This window comes from Panthera tigris, chromosome A1 (assembly GCF_018350195.1).
Source record: "Panthera tigris isolate Pti1 chromosome A1, P.tigris_Pti1_mat1.1, whole genome shotgun sequence".
Taxonomy (NCBI): Eukaryota; Metazoa; Chordata; class Mammalia; order Carnivora; family Felidae; genus Panthera; species Panthera tigris.
Window position 1 is genome coordinate 2,207,973 of NC_056660.1, and position 24,142 is coordinate 2,232,114.

The following is a 24,142-nucleotide window of genomic DNA, read 5'->3' on the forward strand; positions in this document are numbered from 1 at the left end:
TGTCTTCTCTCCATTTCTTCACTGGATTATTTGTTTTTCGGGGGTGGAGTTTGGTGAGTTCTTTATAGATTTTGGATACTAGCCCTTTATCTGATATGTCATTTGCAAATATCTTTTCCCATTCTGTCGGTTGCCTTTTAGCTTTGCTGATCATTTCCTTTGCAATGCAGAAGATTTTTATCTTTGATGAGGTCCTGATAGCTCAGTTTTGCTTTTAATTCCCTTACCTTTGGAGATGTGTCCAATAAGAAATTGCTGCGGCTGAGATCAGAGAGGTTTTTTTCCTGCTTTCTCCTCTAGGGTTTTGATGGTTTCCTGTCTTACATTCAGGTCCTTTATCCATTTTGAGTTTATTTTTGTGAATGGTGTAAGAAAGTGGTCTAGTTTCGTTCTTCTGCATGTTGCTGTCCAGTTCTCCCAGCACCATTTGCTAAAGAGACTGTCTCTTTTCCATTGGATATTCTTTCCTGCTTTGTCAAAGATTAGTTGGCCATACTTTTGTGGGTCCAATTCTGGAGTCTCTAGTCTATTCCATTGGTCTATGTGTCTGTTTTTGTGCCAATACCATGCTGTCTTGATGATTACAGCTTTGTAGGAGAGGCTAAAGTCTGGGATTGTGATGCCTCCCGCTTTGGTCTTCTTCAAAATTACTTTGGCTATTCGGGGTCTTTTGTGGTTCCATACAAATTTTAGGATTGCTTGTTCTAGCTTTGAGAAGAATGCTGGTGCAATTTTGATTGCGTTGAATGTGTAGATTGCTTTGGGTAGTATTGTTAATACTTTGTTAAGTATTTTAATAATATTTATTCTTCCAATCCATGAGCATGGAATGTTTTTCCATCTCTTTGTATCTTCTTCAATTTCCTTCATAAGCATTATATAGTTATCAGTCTACAGATCTTTTACATCTTTGGTTAGGTTTATTCCTAGGTATTTTATGATTCTTGGTGCAATTATGAATGGGATCAGTTTATTTGTCTTTCTGTTGCTTCATTATTAGTTTATAAAAATGCAACTGACTTCTGTACATTAATTTTGTATCCTGCGACTTTGCTGAATTCATGTATCAGTTCTAGCAGCCTTTTGGTGGAATTTATTGGGTTTTCCAGGTATAATATCATGTCATCTGCAAAAAGTGAAAGCTTGACTTCATCTTTGCCAATTTGGATGCCTTTGACAAATTTCCTTTTGTTGTCTGATTGCTGATGCTAGAACTTCCAACGCTATGTTAAACACCGTGGTGTGAGTGGACATCCCTGTCGTGTTCCTCATCTCAGGGGGAAAGCTCTCAGTTTTTTCCCATTGAGGATGATGTTAGCTGTGGGCTTTTCATAAATGGCTTTTATGATGTTTAAGTATGCTCCTTCTATCCCAATTTTCTCAAGGGTTTTTATTAAGAAAGAATGCTGAATTTTGTCAAATGCTTTTTCTGCATCGATTGACAGGATCATATGGTTCTTATCCTTTTATTACTGTGATGTATCACATTGATTGATTTGCAAATGTTGAACCAGCCCTGCAGCCCACGAATGAATCCCACTTGATCATGGTGAATAATTCTTTTTATAAGCTGTTGAATTAGATTTGCTAGTATCTTGTTGAGAATTTTTGCATCCATATTCATCAGGGATATTGCCCTGTAGTTCTTTTTGCTCGGTTTCTGTCTGGTTTGGGAATCAAAGTAATGCTGGCTGCATAGAATGAGTCTGGAAGTTTTCCTTCCCTTTCTATTTTTTGGAACAGCTTGAGAAGGATAGGTATTATCTCTGCTTTAAACGTCTGGTAGAACTCCCCTGGGAAGCCATCTGGTCCTGGACTCTTATTTGTTGGGAGATTTTTGATAGCTGATTCAATTTCTTCACTGGTTATGGGTGTGTTCAAATTTTCTGTTTCTTCCTGTTTGAGTTTTGGAAGTGTGTAGGTGCTTAGGAATTTGTCCATTTCTTCCAGGTTGTCCAGTTTGTTGGCATATAATTTTTCGTAGTATTCCTTGATAATTGCTCATATTTCTGAGGCATTGGTTGTAATAATTTCCTTTTCATTCCTGATTTTATCTATTTGGGTCCTCTCCCTTTTCTTTTTGAGAAGCCTGGCTAGAGGTGTATCAATGTTGTTTATTTTTTCAAAAAACCAACTCTTGGTTTCATTGATCTGTTCTACTGTTTTTTTTTTTTTAATTTTATATTGTTTATTTCTGCTCTGATCTTTATTATTTCTCTTCTTCTGCTGGGCTTGGGTTGTCTTTGCTGTTCTGCTTCTAGTTCCTTTAGGTGTGCTGTTAGATTTTGTATTTGGGATTTTTCTTGTTTCTTGAGATAGGCCTGGATTGCAATGTATTTTCCTCTCAGGACTGCCTTCGCTGCATCCCAAAGCACTCGGATTGTTGTATTTTCATTTTCATTTGTTTCCATATATCTTTTAATTTCTTCTCTAATTGCCTGGTTGACCCATTCATTCTTTAGTAGGGTGTTCTTTAACTTCCATGCTTTTGGAGGTTTTCCAGACTTTTTCCTGTGGTTGATTTCAAGCTTCATAGCATTGTGGTCTGAAAGTGTTCCTGGTGTGATCTCAATTCTTTTATACTTATGAAGGGCTGTTTTGTGACCCAGTATGTGATCTATCTTGGAGAATGTTCCATGTGCACTCGAGAAGAAAGTATATTCTGTTGCTTTGGGATGCAGAGTTCTAAATATATCTGTCAAATCCATCTGATCCAATGTATCATTCAGGGCCCTTGTTTCTTTATTGACCATGTGTCTAGATGATCTATCCATTTCTGTAAGTGGAGTGTTAAAGTCCCCTGCAATTACCACATTCTTATCAATAAGGTTGCTTATGTTTGTAATTGTTTTATATATTTGGGGGCTCCCATATTGGGTACATAGGCATTTATAATTGTTAGCTCTTCCTGATGGATAGACCCTGTAATTATTATATAATGCCCTTCTTCATTTCTTGTTACAGCCTTTAATTGAAAGTCTAGTTTGTCTGATATAAGTATGGCTACTCCAGCTTTCTTTTGACTTCCAGTTACATGATGGATAGTTCTCCATCCCCTCACTTTCAATCTGAAGGTGTCCTCAGGTCTAAAATGAGTCTCTTGTGGACAGCAAATAGATGGGTCTTGTTTTTTTATCCATTGTGATACCCTATGTCTTTTGGTTGGAGCATTTAGTCCGTTTACATTCAGTGTTATTATTGAAAGATATGGGTTTAGAGTCATTGTGATGTCTGTAGGTTTCATGCTTGTAGTGATGTCTCTGGTACTTTGTGGTCCTTGCAACATTTCACTCACAAAGTCCCCCTTAGGATCTCTTGTAGGGGTGGTTTAGTGGTGATGAATCCCTTCAGTTTTTGTTTGGGAAAACCTTTATCTCTCCTTCTATTCTGAATGACAGACTTGCTGGATAAAGGATTGTCGGCTGCATATTTTTTCTCTTCATCACATGGAAGATTTGCTGCCATTCCTTTCTGGCCTGCCAAGTTTCAGTAGATAGGTCTGCCACTAGTCTTACGGGTCTCCCTTTGTAGGTTAGAGCCTGTTTATCCCTAGCTGCTTTCAGAATTTTCTCTTTATCCTTGTATTTTGCCAGTTTCACTATGATATGTCGTACAGAAGATCGATTCAAGTTACATCTGAAGGGAGTTCTCTGTGCCTCTTGGATTTCAATGCCTTTTTCCTTCCCCAGATCAGGGAAGTTCTCAGCTATGATTTGTTCAAGTACACCTTCAACCCCTTTCTCTTTCTCTTACTCTTCTGGAATTCCTATTATACGGATATTGTTGTGTTTGATTGCATCACTTAGTTCTCCGATTCTCCCCTCATACTCCTGGATTTTTTCTCTCTTTTTCTCAGCTTCCTCTTTTTCCATAATTTTATCTTCTATCTCACATATTCTCCCCTCTGCCTCTTCAATCTGTGCTGTGGCCACCTCCATTTTATTCTGCACCTCATTTATAGAATTTTTTAATTCATCATGATTATTTTTAGTCCCTTGATCTCTGCAGCAATAGATTCTCTGCTGTCCTCTATGTTTTTTTTCAAGCCCAGCAATTAATTTTATGACTATTATTCTAAATTCTTGTTCCATTATATTGCTTAAATTGGTTTTGATCTACTCGTTAGCTATTGCTACTTCCTGGAGTTTCTTTTGAGGAGAATTCTTCCGTTTCGTCCTTTTGGCTAGTTTTCTGTCCCTCATGTGTTTTAAACGCTTGTTGTGTGCTCTGCACCTGCGAGCACTGCTGTATTAAAGGAGGGTCATGCACTGTCCAGGGCCTGGCCCTTCAGCAGGTGTTTTTTCGGCGATTGTTACTTGCTCTCTGTTGTGAGTTTATTTTATTACCCTACTCGTAGTGATAGTTTGGACCCTCCACAGGTGTGCTTTGACTTGTTCCTTGGAGTAGCCCTGGAAAGGAAAACAGATAGACAAACAGGAGACAAAAACACGCAAACACATAAATGACACAGACATAGAAAAACAAAAACCCAAAAAACACTGACTGCAAGTAGAGAAGAGGGTGGGGGCGGGGCTGGTGGAAGAGTACAAAGAGAGAAATGACGGGGGAGAAAAAATAAACATTGACCAGGCTGAGAGACTAGAAGGCTTAATCATGAGAGAGAGAGAGAGGAAAATAAAGGAGGCAGGGAAAATGAAACAAAGAGAAAGTTACGCAGAGCAACTATATGGCTTGGTAATTCCAGAGAGAGAAAGGAGTGTAAAGAAGGAGGTGTAGAACATGTGCAAGACAATGGATTAACTATGCCTGTTTAGAGAGACCAATGACCAGAGTAACCAGCCCAGGGGAGGGAGGAGATAAGGAGGAGAAATGGGGCGGGGGTGGGGGAGTGGGGGGAGAATGTATCTGCTCATCCAGAGTTGACCTAGAGTCAATCCAGGCAACGCTTGTGGGGAGGAGCTGTCCGCAGGGTCGGTGCTGCTCCGGTGGATAGGCAGTTGCCCAGGGCAAAGGGGCGTGGCTTGGCGTCATCTGGCCCCACCTCCACTATGGGCCCAGGGGGTGAGCCCTGAGTCCCCTCCTTGGTGGGGGGGGTGGGGGGAATGCTGAGCCCCCAGTCTCTTCTCCACGGAGCCCACCCGGTGGCCTCCGTTTGAGTCGTCCTCACCGTGCCAGGGGCGCAGACGGGGGGGGGGGGGGGGGGTCCTTCTCTCTCCGCCAACACCCCTGACCCTGCGCTTGGCTAGGATTCCAAGTCGCGCTCCGTGCGCTCTGGCGCTGGGGAAGCGCCTCTCGTCGTGGCCACGTGTGGTCCTGGTGGCTTCGTCTCTGCCGCCGCACTTCAGGGACCACCGCCTTCTCGTACTGCAGATGGGGAGAGCCGCTGCCCTTGCCCCTGCGAGCCCCGGGGTGGCGGACTCCAGGGACACGGCGGCCTTTTCCTCCTGCAGACTGCACCCTTGGCCCAGCCACTGCACGGGGGTGGGGTGTGGGGGTGGGGTGTGGGGGGGGTGTGTGGGGGGGGTGGGGGTGGGGGTGGGGGGTGGACGCAGGCGGGGTCTGTGCTATCGCGCAGCCCTCCAGAATGGCAACCGCTTTCTCCAGCTGCGGACTGAGCCCCTGACCTATCCCCGCACCCAGGCCCCTGGCTCCCCTCCTCCCCAGGTGCGCGAACAGGGAGCGGGCCCCAGGCCCCAGTCCGAAGAAAGCCCCCCAGTCAGAGATCGGATCCCTCTGTCTCAGTCCGAGGCCTGTCTCCTGTCCGGATAAGGTCCCGCACTGTCCTGGCCACTCTTTCTCTTCCCTTCGTCCCTCCGCAGAAGGGGGTCCCTCCCCTCCGCGCCCGCACGGCCTTTTGTCTCCCCCAGCTCGCAGTTACGCACCTCTCTTTTTTCCCCGCTTTCCCATTTTCTTCCTGGTAGATTCAGACTCGTTTCCTCCCAGGCTCTGGTGTTCAAAGTCCTTTGGCTTCTGCACTTCTTTGTTTGAGAGACGCCGGACGTATGGATCCCCCTGCTTTTCCGCCTGTTGGCCTCACAGATTCTTCTGATTCAGTCAGTAGGTTACGATCCATTGCTGACATTAATTACTTTGATACGCAGATTGTACCGGATTCGGCCAGGGGGAGCCCCTTCAAGTCGGCTGTTGCCTTTTTGCTACATTTGGGACATCCTCATTATTATCTCTTACTTCCAGGCTCATCTTGTACTTTCCCTGCTCTGGTCTCAGAATCAGCCATTTAACCAGGGAATGGAACATGTTTTAGTTATCATTATTACTATTTTTAAAACTTTTTTTTTGTTTGTTTAATTTTAGAGAGACACAGGAGGAGAAATGGAGGGGTGAGGCAGAGAGAGGGAGAGAGAGACTCTTCAGCAGGCTCTGCACTCGGCTTGGAGCCTGACGTGGGGCTCAATTTCATGAGAGTGAGATTAGGACCCCAGCTGAAATCGAGTCGAACACTTAACTGACCGAGCCACCCAGGCACCCCGAAACCTGTTTCAAAGATTTGCAATATTCTTACTTAAGTAGCTTATTTTTAAAATATAATTTTCCTGCGTTCGGCTCTGTGCTGACAGCTCGGAGCCTGGAGCCTGCTTCACATTCTGTGTCTCCCTCTCTCTCTACCCCTCCCCTGCTCATGCTCTCAAAAACAAACATTAAAAAAATTTTTTTTAAAGTAATTTTCACTTATTGTGTTTAAAAATGCCATTTTACTTACAACAGCATTTTATATTTAATGCCAATTAATTTTTAGTGCCATTTAAAACATTTACCCACAACCCACTATATGCCATGAGACCCCGATCTTGTGTTCAAGATTCTCCCCAAAACACTATAGTTTTTTTTTTTTTTTAATTTTATTTTTAAATAACATCTACATCCAGTGTGGGGCTTGAACCCACAGACCCAGGATCAAGAGTCTTGCTTGCTCCACTGACTGAGCCAGCCAGGGGATCCCCCAATTACGCTAGTTTCTGAGAACCTGAACTAATGTGGTTGGCAAGGATGAGAGTATTTATATTTATAAAAAAGTTTTAAAAAACACATTAAAAATATAATTTTTGTATCTGTGTAAATACTTTATTTGGTTTCCACATACGATATTGAAATTTACACATTATTTTTAGGACAATTAATATACAGCTAACTGAAATAAAATGTACAAGAAGCTTATGAGATATGAGATGCAGACAAGAAAACCTGAAATGTTCTTAACTGAATTTGTGCTACTGGGAACACCAGGACTCCTGGCCTTGATCTTAGCCTTGTGTGTCTACTTTTTTCTGTAATTACTCACTGACACCCTTCCAAAGAGATGTTTTACTACTGTGTCTAAGAAATCAGTGAATAATGAGGTTTTCAATCTTATCAAAGTACAAAGCATGACTTCAATTCTAGGCCCTCTGACAGAATCCAGTACCTGTATTTACTAAGTTCTTTAATGAAATTTTATCAAGAAATTACTGAATCAGGAAGTAAATACAAGGCATCTTTATATGACAAAGAAAATCAATGAAGCCTCCAGAAGACAAACATCTAGTACTTAAAAAAAAAATTCCAAATTCTGACATTCAGAGCAATGTAATTCCCATATTATTTTTCTAAAACAGACCTCTTCCAGCTTGTTTCCAGACTTCTTTTACTCCTTTAATGCTTTCTCTTTTCACACATTTCCAGTATTCTTGTATACTTTGTTGCTGTGGGACCTGTTAACACAAAGCGAAAGTAAAGAGATCATTCTCTTCAAGGTTAGACACGATTTCATGCGAGCTCGGTTACCATTTATTTCCCACATGCCTCCAGAGAGCCCCTGAGATGGATTATGTTGTGAAAGAGGATTCCAACAGAACTGTAAGTAGGACGGGGTAAAGGATAAAACGTGAACGTGATGTAAGAACAGCCTTGGGGAACTCAAGAGTGGAGGCTAAGTGCACGTGACTGGAGCCTCTTCCGTAAGAAGATAATGAAGATCGTGGGCAATTTCTTTCATATATTGGTTTTAAAAAATGTAATGATTTCATGACGCTTTATAATATTTTATAATGTTTTCCTTTTTTTTAATTAAAAAAAAATTTTTTTTTTTAACATTTATTTATTTTTGAGACAGAGAGAGACAGAGCATGAACGGGGGAGGGGCAGAGAGAGAGGGAGACACAGAATCGGAAGCAGGCTCCAGGCTCCGAGCCATCAGCCCAGAGCCCGACGCGGGGCTCGAACTCACGGACCGCGAGATCGTGACCTGAGCCGAAGTTGGACGCTCAACCGACTGAGCCACCCAGGCGCCCCTATAATGTTTTCCTTTTTATGGTGAACTTTATTTAGCTATGTGGAATATAAATTATAAGCCTAAAACTCTGATTTAAACCTAAGTTAAAAAGAAAAAATATATTTTATAAGAGGCTTTAAGAAAAAAGACTATAATTCACCTAAGTGCTCTGTGAATTAAAAAGTTCTATGAGTATTATTCCTCTGTTAAAGAAGAAAGTAAAGGTTAAAAAACATTTGTATCCTTGGTGAGCACAGGAGGACAGCATTGCTGGATATCTCCCAAATGGAAGCAAATCTGCCAGTTGAAATTTTTTTTTAGAGAGAGTGAACGAGTGAGCAAGCTAGCATGTGTGAGCAGGAGAGGGGCAGAGAGAGAGAGAGAGAGAGAGAGAGAGAGAGAGAGAGAATCTTAAGCTGGCTTCATGCCCAGTGCGGAGCCCGACATGGGGCTCTATCTCATGATGGTGAGATCACAACTTGAGCCGAAATCAAGAGTTGGAAACTAAACCAACTAAGCTACACCGGTGCCCTGCTAAAGTTTTAGATTTATTTAAAAAGTTTATTTATTTGAGAGAGAGACAGGGAGAGAGCATGCGTGCACAAGTGGGGGAGGGCCAGAGAGGGAGGGAGAGAGAGAATCCCGAGCAGGCTCTGTGCTATCAGCTATCAGGGTGCAGCCTGACTCGGCGCTCGAATTCACAAACTGGTGAGGTCATGACCTGAGCCGAAATCAAGAGTCAAACGCTTAACAGACTGAGCCACCCAGGTGTCCCTATTTTAGATTTTATATATATTCTTTTCCGGATCGATTTACAGCTCTATTTAATGTCTTTGAGAAACGGCAGAGGCTCGTGGGTATATTAAATCGTTACTGCAAAGGCTGGTTTCATTTTCAGGGACAGGATTATTCACGATGAGATGCTGGATGCCTACAAAGCTTGTGAGACACATCTGTTAACAGAAATCATATTTACTCATTTTCCATTAATAATGTGGGTAGCAGGAAAATGATGTGCTTTTCGAGGAGTAAATGAAGGGGGCTGTTCATGAAGCCACCACATTCTCTCCCTCATTCTCTCCTTTCTTCTGGCCGAACTGCCTCTTACCATACAGTTTTCTTTCCACCCTTGTTTTCAACCTGCAGACTGCTTTTATGAGGGTGCTTCTTTTTTTAATTAATAATTTATTTACTTTTTGATTTACATCCAAATTAGTTAGAATATAGTGCAACAATGATTTCAGGAGTCGATTCCTTAGTGCCCCTCCCCCATTTAGCCCATCCCCCTCCCACAACCCCTCCAGCAACCCTCAGTTTGTTCTCCACATTTATGAGCCTCTTTTGTTTTGTCCCCCTCCCTGTTTTTATGTAATTTTCCTTCCCCTTCCCTTATGTTCATCTGTTTTATCTCTTAAAGTCCTCATATGAGTGAAGTCATATGATATTTGTCTTTCTCTGATTTCGCTTAGCATACTACCCTTATGATGGTGCTTCTAAGCAGATTCCAATTTAAACAAAATTTTGAGTTTTATTTGCCCCACAATTATAGACTAATTTGTGAAGAATCTGAATACAATAACAATGGCTAACATTTACTTCAACTGTCTCAGGCACTATCCTAAGTATTTTACGCTTAATTCTTACAACATTGTTTTCTGGTAGATTCTATTAGTTTCCTCATTGTACAGATGAGGAATGGGAGGCTCTGAAAAGTTAAGTGGCTTTGCAAGATTAGGCAGCCGGTGACAGAGCTGGGATTTGAATTTAGGTGTGTCTAACTACAGAGCCCAAAGTAAAATGATTTCTGAATGGCAGTTTCTGATTAGATTCATATTAAAAAAAAAAAAAAAAAAAAAAAAGCAAAGGAAAATACTGGATCCCATCTGAAGGAGACATCTCGGTTTGTGATCATGGCTTATAATCTCTTCACAAATGATAAGACCTCCATTTACGACCACACACACATTGCCCAAATTCTAGGTGTAATGCCATTCACTTAATTACATGTAAACATGTAGTTATTAAAAACTCAAAATCTTTACCCATAAACCTCGATGCATCCTGTTTTTTAACACCCCGAGAAACTCTCCATGACTAAGACATTCATCACCATCCACATCAAAGATCTTGAACACGGTGTCCAAAATATTGTTTGAGAGTTCCTGCCCTGTTGCTACTTTCACGGCCCTCTTAAACTCCGCTGAAAAAAGAAAACATAAAACAACGCATCAACTGTGTGAAATAGTCTAAGTGGAATTCACCTAAATTTTATTATTTGAGAAGCAAAATTAAGTCTAAATGTTCATTATCACAAAACAAAAAATACTCATTAAGAATATGTTGAAATAATACATTTGGCTGAGAAATGTCTTGAAAGTAACCGAAAGAGAGGCAGCCTGTTTTAATTGAATCAATGTTCTAAAGAACATATTTAAATATTCCCTTTTCCTTTTTAGGAAATAAGAAAGTAAAAGCAAATAACGTAATTGTTAAATGTGAGAGTCCTTGTAAGTCTAGAGTAACCATACTGAATTAGTTAAAAGGCTAATCAACTGTTTCACTGGTAATTGGCTCCTTGACTGGTATGTTCTCGTTGAAGAACAGAGTGATGTTATTTGTAGATGACAAAAATTAAACGAAGTCACGTCACTTACCCAGTCTGACAGGACGGTGAGCTAAACTAAACATTTGCATGGCAATAGCAAAATCTTCTAGGTGGGTGGCAAAATGACAAAAGGACTTGAACTCATCCAAACTAATACTCTAATAAAATAACAAAAGTGAGTGTTAATTACGATTTTGTAAAACCGATCTCAGAATATAAGCAGAAGCGTAAGTCCTGTTTCTACCATAAAGCTTGCAAACTTTTGTAGCCTTCCAAGAGAGTCTATTAAAAAGACGGGCAGGGCCACCGTGCATGGGTGGCAGACTGCACACTCTGTGCAAGGGGTCTCCTGGATCGCGCAGGGCGAGAACCGGGGTGGCCCTGTGTCACAGACCGAGTTGTCTCCGCAAAATCCACAGGCTGAAACCCAAACACCCAACATAACTGTACTCGGAGACGGGACCTTTAGGGAAGCAATTAAGGCTACCTGAGGTCACAAGGGTAGGACCCCACTCTGATAGCACCGATGTCCCGATAAGAGAAGGGGACAGCAGCGCACGCTCACTCCGCACGTAAGCACAGACAGGCCTCGTGAGGACAGGGTGAGAAGGCGGTGGTGGTCTGCAAGCTGGGAGGAGAGGCCTCACCAAAAACCAACCTGCCGGCACCTTGATCTTGGACTCCGGGCTCCAGAGTTGTGAGAAAATGAATGTGTTGTTTGAGCCATCCGGCCTGTGGCATTTTGTTATGGCTGAGGAAACTAACACCCCGTTAAGTGCTCTGCCTCCTTGCTTTTCTGCTTTATCCGTGGACACGGCACGGAGAAAGAGCACTGGGTTTTGGAGTTAGAAAACCTGTGCTTTCATTCCAGTTCTGCCATTTACTGTGTGCATGGTCTTGGCCTCTCCGAGCCTTAGCGGAGTAACCTTTCAGGAAGTAAGTGATTTGCTCAAGATCTACCAAGTGGAACAATCAGGATTTGAACCTTGGTTCCTAACTTCAAAACCTCTGCCCATAAAAACAAAACAAAACAAAGTTAGAAAAACTAGTTTTTCCACTGAAAAAGTAAACAAAGTATGAAAACTGTTAATTTGAAAGTAAATTCTTCCCTGCCTAAAAAAAAAAACTTTCTCGGGGCACCTGTGTGGCTCAGTCGGTTGAGCGTCCAATCTTGATTTCAGCTGAGGTCATGCTCCCAGGGTCATGGAATGGAGCCCTACGTGAGGCTCCATGCTGAGCAGGGAGCCTGCTTGAGATTCCCTCTCTCTCTCTCCCTCTGCCCGCTCCCCTGCTCACACTCGCTCTCTCTGAATATATATATATATATATAAATATATATATGTACATATATTTATATATATATAAAGGTTTCTTTTGTAGGCACCTTCAGGATCATGTCCTCTGCATATAGGTGGTGGTCTTATTCAAGTTTCACTGCCCACAGCCTTGGTAAATTCATGGAATTTTTACTTTTAAAATTTAGTTAAGTCTTTGAAGAGGTAACATATACACATGGTAAAAAAACAAATTCTAGAATGGATAAAAAACAAAAAGTCTTTTTCCCTCCTTTGACCTCCAGTTCCCTTTCCCAGAGGTAAAGCACTGGTACCAATTCTTTGCGTATGCTTCCAGAAATATTCTACTCGTATAAAAGAGCATACACACACCCCTGTTTTACACAGTGGGAGTGTCCTCTTCACCCATTTCTACACTTTGCTTTGTACTCTTAAGAATACATCTTATTAGCAGAAGAGTGGCCATTCCTCTGTATCGTAATCTCAAAGCCGCCCCTCGGTGCAACCTTCTGATTTTTCCTTTACTGATAGGTGAAAAATAGCATGCCATCAATGTTTGAATCTGTAGGTCTTTAACTGTGAATGAAGTTTAAACACTTTTCTCTTCTGCTCTTATTGGTGATTTGTGGAGTTCTATTCTTGTGTCTTTTTTATGTCCTCTGCCTAGATTTTTAATGAGCTGTTATGTGGCTTACTGCTGAGAGACAAGTCTCCATGGGTCTCTCACGTTTCTGCACATCTTTCAATGAGAAGCTCCAACTACTTTATTATTCCAGACTATCTTTCTAAGGGCATTTGTATAGCGAACAGCCTAGAATATTGACGATGCCTGCTTTGGAAGTAGAGCACAGTTTTGCTTACTGCCCATTATAAAAGATTCAGAGTCCTGAAGATGAGCTTTCTTGGCTATGTGTGTGGGCAGCATCCACAGGGTACTCAGCATGGTCCCCATGGGACTTGGGAGGCGAGGGAGGACTGACACAAACATGATGCTCATGCTGTTGCTATGCTATGAATGATAATGTTCTTTGTCTCTGACCCGATAGTCTTGTATCTTCGGTCAGCATCCATGAAATGGTACAGGCTAACTTCCAAATAGATAAAATCTCAGATACTTTACATTTATTAACACATTGGTTTTTAGGATCCCTTTATACATTAAATAGGGCAAAATTTAAGACCTTTCAAAATTCTTGATTTTTAAAGATCTCATGATAAATTAAAGAAATGGGCCCATTACATATGATGCCAATATTTCTTCCCTCCCCCCAATTTGTTAATATTTTTTCTTTTGACTTTGATCCCAGTTTTGAGGGGGATAAGGGGAAAGCAACAGAATTTTTAACTTTTAGACAGCAATTTCATCAACTTTTCCTTGAAAGCTTCTGAGTTTTGCCTAGAGAAATATGCATACCCTACTCTGAGATGATTGTTTCCAAGTTTCCTTCTCTACATACTCAGTTTCATTTCCCCCTGTAACATTTGATTCTTAGATCTATCTGGAATTTTAGAGTAAGGAGTGAGGCAGAGATTTACGTTCATGTCTCCCTCAGATGGCCAGTCAATTAACCTAATGCCATTTATTAATAATTCCTCTTTTACCCAGCTAATTTACAATATGAATTCACATATACTAGATTTCCATGTGTATTTGGGTCTAGTTTTGGACTTTATATTCTGTTCAATTGATAGGTCTGTCAAATTCATTGTAACAGGCTGTTCTAGTTATCAATATTTGGTAATATATTTTAATATCTCAATATTCTTTTTTTAAAGACTTAATTTTTTATTTTGTTTTTTAAATTTTTATTATTTAGACATTTTAAAACATTTATTCATTTTTGAGAGAGAGAGAGGCAGGGTGTGAGTGGGGGAAGGGCAGAGAGAGCGAGAGACACAGAATTCTAAGTAGGTTGAGCTGTCAGCACAGAGCCCGATGCGGGGCTTGAACTCAGAACGGCAAGATCATGACCTGAGCTGAAGTCGGACACTTAACATACTGAGCCACCCAGGCGCCCCGAAGACTTAATTTTTTAAAAGCCATTTCAGGTTCATAGCAAACTGGGAGAAGTTACAGAGATTTCCTGGATATCTCGTCCCTGCAGCATTCTTTTCATAGAAACTTTTACGGCCTGTCTAGTTCACTCATGACAATCTGATGACATTTTTATTGAAACCCATTACTGCCCACCGATACTTTTTGGTTCCTGCACATAGGAAAGATCACACCTTTCTGCTTCTTTGCAGCTACGTGGGGTCACGTGATCAGTGTGGCCGGTAGCCAAGTGTGGTGTTTCTAGGCCAACACACTTAATTGCTGGAATGTACTCACTCCTTTCTTTTCCCGCCACGGCCTCTGAAGATGATGTTTTTTCCAGACGGTAAAGCCCCAAGATGGCAGAGCTTGAAGAGTCTGGGTCCCTGAGCGACTGAGGAGGCAGAGGCGCCTGGCAGCCCACAGTGGAATGTGGCACGACTGAGAAAGAGATCTTCCTTGCGTTGGCCACGGGGACGGCGCGGCAGTTTCAGAACTGCAGCAGACCCAGGCTGTTCCAGTATAAGCGTTACATTTACAGACGACTCTAAGGGACAACTGCTACGTCTATAATATTAAGACTTCCCGTTCAGAAATAGGAGATGGCGCTATAATTAGGCAAGTTTTCTTTTATATCTATCAAGACTTTAAAGTTTCATTTTCATGTATTTCTTGTTAAATTCATTTTTAATTTTATGTGTTTCTATTTCAATTACAAATGAGATCTTAATTATATTTTATGATCTTTTCCCTCACTATAGAAATAGCTTTAAAAAATTATATAGGGGCGCCTGGGTGGCTCAGTCGGTTAAGCCTCCCACTTTAGCACAGCTCATGATCTCACGGTTCGTGAGTTCGAGCCCCGTGTCGGGCTCTGTGCTGACAGCTCAGAGCCCGGAGCCTGTTTGGGATTCTGTGTCTCCCTCTCTCTCTGCCCCTCCCCTGCTTACTCTCTGTCTCTCTCAAAAATACATAAACATTAAAAAAAAAAATGAAAAAATTATATAAAAACATATGCCCACTCCAATACTATGTTTTGGAACAATAAAGTAAAAGCAATATATAAAGTAAAAAATCACTTCAAATCTTACAACAGTATATTAATCATTAATAGTTTGGCAATCATTACTTAATACACATATATATAAACATATACACATGTAAACATTAAAAAAAGAAAGTGTGTATATATACACGCCATTACATTTTCTTTTTTTTTTTAATGTTTACTTATTTATTTATTTATTTTTAAAAATTTTTTTTTTCAACGTTTTTTATTTTTATTTTTGGGACAGAGAGAGACAGAGCATGAACGGGGGAGGGGCAGAGAGAGAGGGAGACACAGAATCGGAAACAGGCTCCAGGCTCCGAGCCATCAGCCCAGAGCCCGACGCGGGGCTTGAACTCACGGACCGCGAGATCGTGACCTGAGCCGAAGTCGGACGCTTAACCGACTGTGCCACCCAGGCGCCCCTAATGTTTACTTATTTATTTTGAGAGTGAGAGAGGGAGAATGTGGGAGGGGCAGAGAGAGAGAGGGAGAGGGAGGGAGAGGGAGAGGATCCCAAGCAGGCTCCACGCTGTCAGTGCAGAGCCCAATGTGGGGCTCGATCTCACGAACAAGTGAGATCATGACCTGAGCTGACATCAGGATTAATCGACTGAGCCACCAGGTGCCCCTGCCGTTACCTTTTCTAACCTGTAATTTGCACACAGGGCAGCTACTGCTAACATCCTAGCAGTGTAACAGGCACTTCACTGAATTTTGGCTGTTTCTAATCGCTTTTCAGTGCGACTCTCTTGGGTTCTGCAGGCATAGAATCACATCTATGCACACACAGCCGACTGTCCCCCCTTGCAAATGTTCATACTCTTTGACTCTGTTAGTTTGCACTGGCTGGGACTTCCAGAACAACAGTGGTGACAGTGGACGCTGTTATTACTGACTTTGCCGGAAAGGCAAAACTCCTGTTTGGAACACTGATTCCATCTGGGCAGTAATTCATTCATAAGAAAACGTAAACACCGTTTCTCACCTTGATTTTACACTCAAATAAGAGAGTAACATGGTTTGGGTTACTTTGAAAGCTACTTTATTCAATTATATAAATGTTTTGAACATGATTTCATCTTTACCAAAAGCATAATAAAAAGGCATACGAACCTCTCCTGCTGACAACTTCTCTCTTACATTTTTCCAATAGATGTCTTTATTTTCAGTGTTAGTGAAAAAAAGTAGCCATTCTGCAAAGTCTTCTTTTCTCATGAAACTCAAGCCTTTAGAAAACTGAAGGAATTCCATTTCTTGGACCTCTGTTTGTAAATTCTCCATAAATCTAAACGTTAAAATATAAAATTGATGTCAGGAACTAGTGGCATTCGATTTTAATATTGTCAGTAGGCCCGCGAGGCACCTTCGGCGGTACCCACGGAGCGGCTGGCCTCTTGACATGCTGAGTCAAACAAAGCATTAGTGTGGTGAAAGGGGTGTGGGGAGGAGAAGATGAAGAGAAGCTGATTTAAAAAAAAATTTATTTGTTCTAACTTTTGGCATGTACCACTGTCTTTCTCAAGAGCTTTCCTCTTCATTTCCAGGAACTCTTTTTTTTTTTTTTTATGTTTATTTTTGAGAGAGAGAGAGCATGAGTGGAGAAGAGGCAGGGAGACAGGGAGACAGAAGGATCCGAAGCAGCATCTGCACGGACAGCGGACAGCTGGACGCGGGGCTCGAACTCATGTACCGTGAGATCATGACCTGAGCGGAAGTCGGACGCTTAACCGACTGAGCCACCCAGGTGCCCCCAGAGAAGCTGCTTAATACTTGCTCCAATTTGTCACACTCTATACTCAATTTGTTTGTGCAACTTATACTTGGTAACCTACTTCTGATAGAGATTTATAAAAATTATGTAAAACGTTGCTCTGATGCATCTGTAACAGTTTTTTTTCCAATGTAGAAAAATTATCAAGATCAGAGAAACTTAAAATTCACTTGGGTTACTGCCTTTAGAATGTTAATCATAATTAGGGGCGCCTGGGTGGCTCAGTCAGTTGGGTGTCCGACTTCGGCTCAGGTCATGATCTTGGAGTTCATGAGTTCAAGCCCCGTGTCGGGCTCTGTCCTGACAGCTCAGAGCCTGGAGCCTGCTTTGGATTCTGTGTCTCTCCCTCTCTGCCCCTCTCCTGTTCATGCTCTGTCTCTCAATAATAAATAAATGTTAAAAAAAAAAAAAAAAGAATGTTAATCATAATTAATGGTTCCTAATATTTTTGGATACCAAAGTTGATCAAGTAATCAATGGCTTTACATCAAAAGCTTAGATTTACTTGAAAATATTTATAATCATTTGGACAATAACATGTGAATATATGACTCAACATTCTTTTTAAAATAAAAACATGGCACTTTGAGCAAACTCTCATCAACAGCTCCCTAGAAAAGTACAAGTTGAAAGGATATCAGATTAAAAAAATACTGTCTTTGAACAAGAACTCAAAACCACTGCACTTCATTTATTTATAAACTAAGTCATGTGAAAAGTATAATCTCCATGTGTTTTAATACGTTGAAGATTGCTTTATTCACCTTTTTACATGTTAAAAGAAATGTACCCTCATGCCACGATTTAATGGAATTATACATGGGGTAAAAAACAGGTCTATTCCAGTTCAATGGGAGAAAAACAGTCACTGTTAAACGACTTGCTTTCGGTTCTACGCTTATCCCATAAACCTGAAAAGCATGGGGGAGTTTGATCTTGGGCTTCTATCTGTGTGATGGGTAAGAGTCTGTTACCCGCAACAGTGTCTGAAGGTACTGGAGACACAGATTTATCAATGCCATGTTTTTCCGGGTCAAGGCAGAATTTTATCTACCACTTGAAGCATTTCCAGTTGGGGCTAACACATCATCAAAACCTTTTACTGATATACCTTGTTCTCTGTTTTACCGAGTTTTATTATACTGTATATTGTGATGACATTCAACTTATTAGGATCGTTAAAAAATTTAACTGCTGTTAAACTACACATTGTTTGGCTTCAGCTACTTTCATCTTACTAATTACACTTGTTTTGTTTTAGTTTTTTGAAGATTTTATTTTTAAGTCATCCCTACACTCAGTGTGGGGCTCGAACAACCCTGAGATCAAGAGTTGCGTTCTCCACTGACTGAGCCAGCCGGGCACCTCACTCATTGCGTTACTTTTGAAGAACAAAAGTATATGTTAGGATGCCATCTTTCCTAACTCTAAAATTATCGATCTTGTTATGACTGGAAACTATGGAACATGACACTGGACATAAATACATGAATTGAAGAATTCATACCGTATAAAGTCTCCAGATAAATTCTGAACAAGTTAAACAGTTTATAAATTAGTGGATTAAGTGGGAACATTGGGAAAAAAATCTTTTTCTTATCTGATTTTTAAAAAAATTTTTTAGGTCATGGGTGGGTGGCTCAGTCGGTTGAGAGTCCGACTTCGGCTCAGGTCACGATCTCGCGGTCCGTGAGTTCGAGCCCCGCGTGGGGCTCTGTGCTGACATCTCGGAGCCTGGCGCCTGCTTTGGATTCTGTGTCTCCCTCCCTCTCTGCCCCTGCCCCACTGTCTCTCTCTCTCTCTCTCTCTCTCCCTCGTGCGTTCTCTCTCTCTCAAAAATCAAACATTAAAAAAGTTTTAAAAATTCTTTAGGTCATGGGTGCTGGAGCTGGCTCACGCCAGCTCTGAGAATTGTCTACACACGTTTTCCCGCCTGTATTTCACGTATGGCAGCTTGAAATTGGCCTGGTAGAGTACTGACGTTACTTATGACCAAATGCTACAAATCAGGCTGTTCTTCCCGAGAGCAGACTGTCACGTGTATTTATTAGCACAACACTGCTTACAGACAGCTTTGAATGTATGAAAGCGCTATTCGGGGATTCAGGCAATAACATTTCTTTTTTTTTTTTTAATTTTAAGTGTTTATTTGTTTTTGAGAGAGATAGAATATGAGTGAGGTAGAGGCAGAGGGAGAGAAAGAGACACAGAATCCGAAGCGGGCTCCAGGCTCCGAGCCGTCGGCACGGAGCCCGACGCGGGGCTCAAACCCACGAGCTGTGAGATCACGACCTGAGCCGAAGTCGGACGCTCAACCGACGGAGCCGCCCAGGCGCCCCAACAGATCACAGATTTATCCACATGCTCCCTCGTTAACTGATCCGTTTCTCTCGACATGTGGTCGTGTCTACTTAATTTGGCTCTGTCCCTTCGGTCACCTGGTCTAGCGCCAGCTCCTTGAAATCCCATTCAACGCACCCAACCACCTACCAGGGAACTGTGGGACAACTCCTTTTAGGAGCTTTGTGGCTCTTGAAGCCTTTAAAGAGAAACCTGGGTCTGGACCTCATGTCTTCAATTTCTAAGACATATAACCCTGGACGGAGTCCCTTGTGAATCTCATCCGACTCCTGCCTCGCTTTCCAAGGACCGGGGGAATAATATATGTGAAATACCCAGACAAGGGCCAGGCGCGTGGAAGTACTCAGCAGTCAGCCGCGGTCACGGCGCCGAGGCTGCAGGTAACCACCTCCCTTTTCATCCTCACTCAAGCCCAGACTCCACGTCCTCGGCTTCCTCGGGCCGTCGAAGGCCTTCTTCGGGGGCACCTTGAAGAAAATCCCTCAGAAACTGCGCCTAGTGCTACCGGCATAAACGGACGGTCCGCAGCCGTGACCGGGTCCTCGACGCTGCCAACACCCTTCCGCTAGGCCAGGGGGCTCTCTTCCGTTCTTTCACACAGTGGCCATTTCAACTTGCGTTCGTTCTCGACAAATCGATCCCATGGCTGCTTGTCTTCAGCACACGGCTTGCCCCCAGTTCCCAGAGCAACCAGAGGTCACTGCTTAGGACGCGCTCTCATTTTCTGGCTGTCACCCCAGGGATGTAACAACACTCATCCCCGTCTCCTTTCTGTCCCAGGGGCAGGAGGAGTCCCTTTCCCGCTGACGGCTGATTTATCTACCTGCACCCTGAATTCCACCTCTATTTTCCTCTATTTTCTTCCTCCTCAGGGGCCTTGCTGCTCTGCTGACTCCCATTCACTCCTGCATTCAGTCCTTCTCTCTTTACATCATCGTTCAAACACGTGTGGAAACCTCTTCATTCCCCTCCTGCTCCTGCCCCCCCTTCCTTTGCTATGGTCACTCTTACCCCTCCCCCCCTCCTCGCCTCCTGCCCCCCACTTCCTGTGCTGTGGTCACTCTTACCCCTCCCCCCCTCCTCGCCTCCTGCCCCCCACTTCCTGTGCTGTGGTCACTCTTTCCCCTCCCTCCCTCCTCGCCCCACTGCAATCTGCCTTCTGCTCCCCCTGAGCATGTCTACCCTGCATGCATCACCTTCCTTGCTGAGCTTGTTCCTACTCGGGTTGTGTCTCAGTGAACAGGTATCACATTGTTCACCGGCTCCACACACACAGCAGGCGGTGGCCTGGACTTGCTCCTCACTCCTCATCCCGTCAGTCACCACTATTGTTGACTCCCTTCTCCTAAATAATCCCTTGGATGCTCCACTCATTTCTGTTCCCGCCGCCACCACCTCGGTCTGATCACCGCCCTTTCTGCTCTGTTGATGCAACGGCTTCCGACGGATCTCCTTGCCCTCTGCTGGATTTGCCTGGCCAATCTGCCGGATGCGATGACCGCCTCCCCCCCGCTTCAAGGTCTTTGGTGACTCTCGGCCCTTCTCCACAAGGCACGAAAGCCTTCACCGCTGTGCCTCTGCTGATCTTCCCAGCTTCCGCTCTTACTTCTGCTTCAGCCACGGTGAACGTCTCGTTTCTGAATGTGCCCTGTCTCCTGCATTCAGACATGCGACTTTACCTACTTAGTAATCATTGGGTTCGGATAACACTGGTTGACAATTCCTACCGACATTATGCAACTTTGGACTCCTCCTGAGAAATTAAAAACATGAACTATCTGAACACAGCAGTGGTCTGTCTACAGTACATCAGTTAAATTCTTCTGTGGAATGGCAATAACTTAACACATTTCTGATGAGGTTTTTCTAACTTAAATTCCCTGTGTTTTGGCTGTATCACACAATGAGCCTGTCTAGTACAGGATTTCTGCATATTATCAGGTATAATAAGAATTTAGGGCCAAGAGTTAGATGGAAACATCAATATTTTGTAAAGTAAAAATTGACCTGGAGATTTATTTATTTATTTATTAAAAAAAAATTTTTTTTTTAACGTTTATTTATTTTTGAGACAGAGAGAGACAGAGCATGAACAGGGGAGGGTCAGAGAGAGGGAGACACAGAATATGAAGCAGGCTCCAGGCTCTGAACTGTCAGCACAGAACCCGACGCGGGTCTCGAACTCACAGACCGCGAGATCGTGACCTGAGCCGAAGTTGGCCGCTCAACCGACTGAGCCACCCAGGTGCCCCTGACCTGGAGATTTAAACAAAATTACTGTTTTACAGGATGTAAAACAGATTTTTAAATAATTGCTTTTTTCCTTAGTGTCAAGTCTACATTTACTAAGAAATGTTTTCGTTCCAGAAACTTCTAAATTCTTTTGTGTGAAGTATTTAAACTTATAACGAATTCTAGAATTTAAATTAATAATGCATGAAACAAAATCTGGAATATTGACTGGTTCAATTTGACCTACCTTTTCCTATTGATAAAAGAACAATAGAACAGAGTAAGCACTGAGGAAGAAAGTCACTTCAAATGGAGTGGGGAGGACAGTGAAGAGGTAGGGCCTATGCGTATTTCCCGGCTCAGTTCTTGGAAGAATGCTAACCTTGGCTTGTTGCCAAACTGCAAGCATTCTAGACGAGTGTGTGTCACATGCGAGAATGGACGAAAACGGACTTTTTGCCCAGCACTGATCTTGGCAACGAATCGCGTACGGGACAGTGTTACCCTAAGCCTGCCAGAACCGACCTAAGAAACAAACAAAAAACCCTCCAACTTATGTAATGTGCCTAAAATTCCTCCTTTGCCTTTAAATTTTTTTTTTTAACGTTTATTTATTTTTGAGACAGAGAGAGACAGAGCATGAACGGGGGAGGGTCAGAGAGAGGGAGACACAGAATCTGAAACAGGCTCCAGGCTCTGAGCTGTCAGCACAGAGCCCGACGTGGGGCTCAAGCTCACGGACCGCGAGATCATGACCTGAGTCGAAGCCGGCCGCTTAACCGACTGAGCCACCCAGGTGCCCCCTTCCTTTGCCTTTACAAATCTGAGCTCCTTTGTCTCTTTGAACCATGATCTGGGTTGTTGCCTTAATGTCTGTCTCCTGATGCAGTTCCTAAGATCGCAAAATAAATGTGTTTTTAGCCTTGCCTTTTCTTGACACTTTATATATTAATTCTTGCTTTTTAATTTTGTATTTGTTCATAAGTTTAATTATATTACTAGAGCATTTTCAGCAGATTTTATAAGGACTAGGGATCCTTCATAAAACTGATACAAGTTCTCAATATTTTGTCTTAAAGTGACACTACTGAATTTTCAAATACAAAAATTGATAATAAAGTAGGAAATAGCTTTGTCATCTGTGATGAAAAATACAAGTAGTATCCAGCTTTCTGTTCTAACTTGAAAAATCCTTCTCTCTGAATTTTAAAGCAGTCAGTCCTTGGGGGAAAAGATGAGAATATACTTTTAGTTTTGATTTTTTTGTTTAGATGCTGGATTAAGGAGCCTTTGGGAAAAGAGACTGAGGAAACTCTTAGTGGAAGAAGTCTCTTGGCCAAGAGAGCCGGGGAAATGCAAACAGAGGAAGAAGCCAGAGGAAAAGAATTCCGTAAGGAGACAGATCTGGGAGCTGGGAAACAAACTCACTAGAAACTCTAAAACTAAGGTGACGTGAGTTTGGCACGTAGTCTGAATGCTTACCGTGTGTTATGTTGTGTATACTTTAACCTATATTATCTCATTTAATTCTCAGATCAACCTCAGACTTTTCATGTTGGGGATAGTATATTAATGTAAATGAGAGTAGAAAGAAAAATGATTAGGAAGGAGGATATTTGCATGAATTAGAGATTTGCTCTTTTCCTTCATTAGATTATTTTAAAATTATAATTTGTAATTTTTAAATTTACTTTTTAAAAATGTATTATTTTAAAGTTTATTTATTTTTGAGAGGAGCAAGTGAGCAGGGGAGGGGCAGACAGAGGGGAGAGAGAGAATCCCAAGCAGGCTACGTGCTCACAGTGCAGAGCCCAACGTGGGGCTTGAATTCACGAACCGGGAGATCACGACCTGAGCCAAAATCAAGGGTCGGACACGTAAGCGACGGAGCCACGCGGGTGCCCCTAAATTTACTCACAACTCTTTAAAGTGGGCAGGACAAATATTGCCAAGTATCTTTTTACAAAGACTAGAAAAAGGTACATGATTTTCCCAAGACCATACAGCTAAATAAATCGCACACCTAGGATTTACAGCCATTTGGACCTCATGTCCCGTGTTCTCTCCCTTTTATGTTGTTACCAACTTCTCAGACTGTGGCATTTAATTGTTAGTACTTGTACTTGCTTAGTAAAGCTTCAAGCGGTTTTAAAGAAAAAGCAGCTGAATTTTAGAAGCTGAAGTGAAGTATGCCTCCTTGCTTAAAACTGTGACTTTAGTTGTTCTCTACTGACAGGATGCTGTAAAAAAAAAAAAAAAAAAAAAAAAAAAAGGCCGTGGAATTTATCGCTGGTCTTACTATAATTGTTAAGAGTACAATTCTTTATGTTACGCAGTGTCCTTTTTATAAAGCCCCTTCGGAAGATTTCTTTCTGACCTCGTGATGAGCACCGAACGTCTCCGCCCCCCCCAACCCCTCATGCCGAACCAGTGAGCTTCCAACTCAGGCACACGGTGAGTTGGGTAACTGACGTGTATCCCCTTCATGGTGCCTGCCAGAAAGCGCGGCCACATGTGCGGTGTGTTCTTAGCAAGTGCCTGGAATCTCACGGTTTGGACTTC

At 42.3% G+C, this 24,142-nt stretch overlaps 1 protein-coding gene across 6 annotated transcripts in view; it reads right to left on the bottom strand.

The window, feature by feature from the left end:
* Nucleotides 1–7,030: 7,030 nt before the first annotated feature.
* Nucleotides 7,031–24,142, bottom strand: part of MICU2 (mitochondrial calcium uptake 2) — a 143,012-nt gene continuing 125,900 nt past the window's right edge. For all 6 annotated transcript variants that reach the window (XM_042979633.1, XM_042979762.1, XM_042979671.1 and 3 more), the window contains exons 9-12: nt 16,330–16,501; nt 10,885–10,993; nt 10,273–10,430; nt 7,031–7,670 (exon numbers count right to left, since the gene is read on the bottom strand). In XM_042979633.1, the coding sequence (XP_042835567.1) occupies nt 7,566–7,670; nt 10,273–10,430; nt 10,885–10,993; nt 16,330–16,501 (544 nt within the window). In that variant the 3' untranslated portion in view covers nt 7,031–7,565. The remainder of the gene's footprint in view (nt 7,671–10,272; nt 10,431–10,884; nt 10,994–16,329; nt 16,502–24,142) is intronic.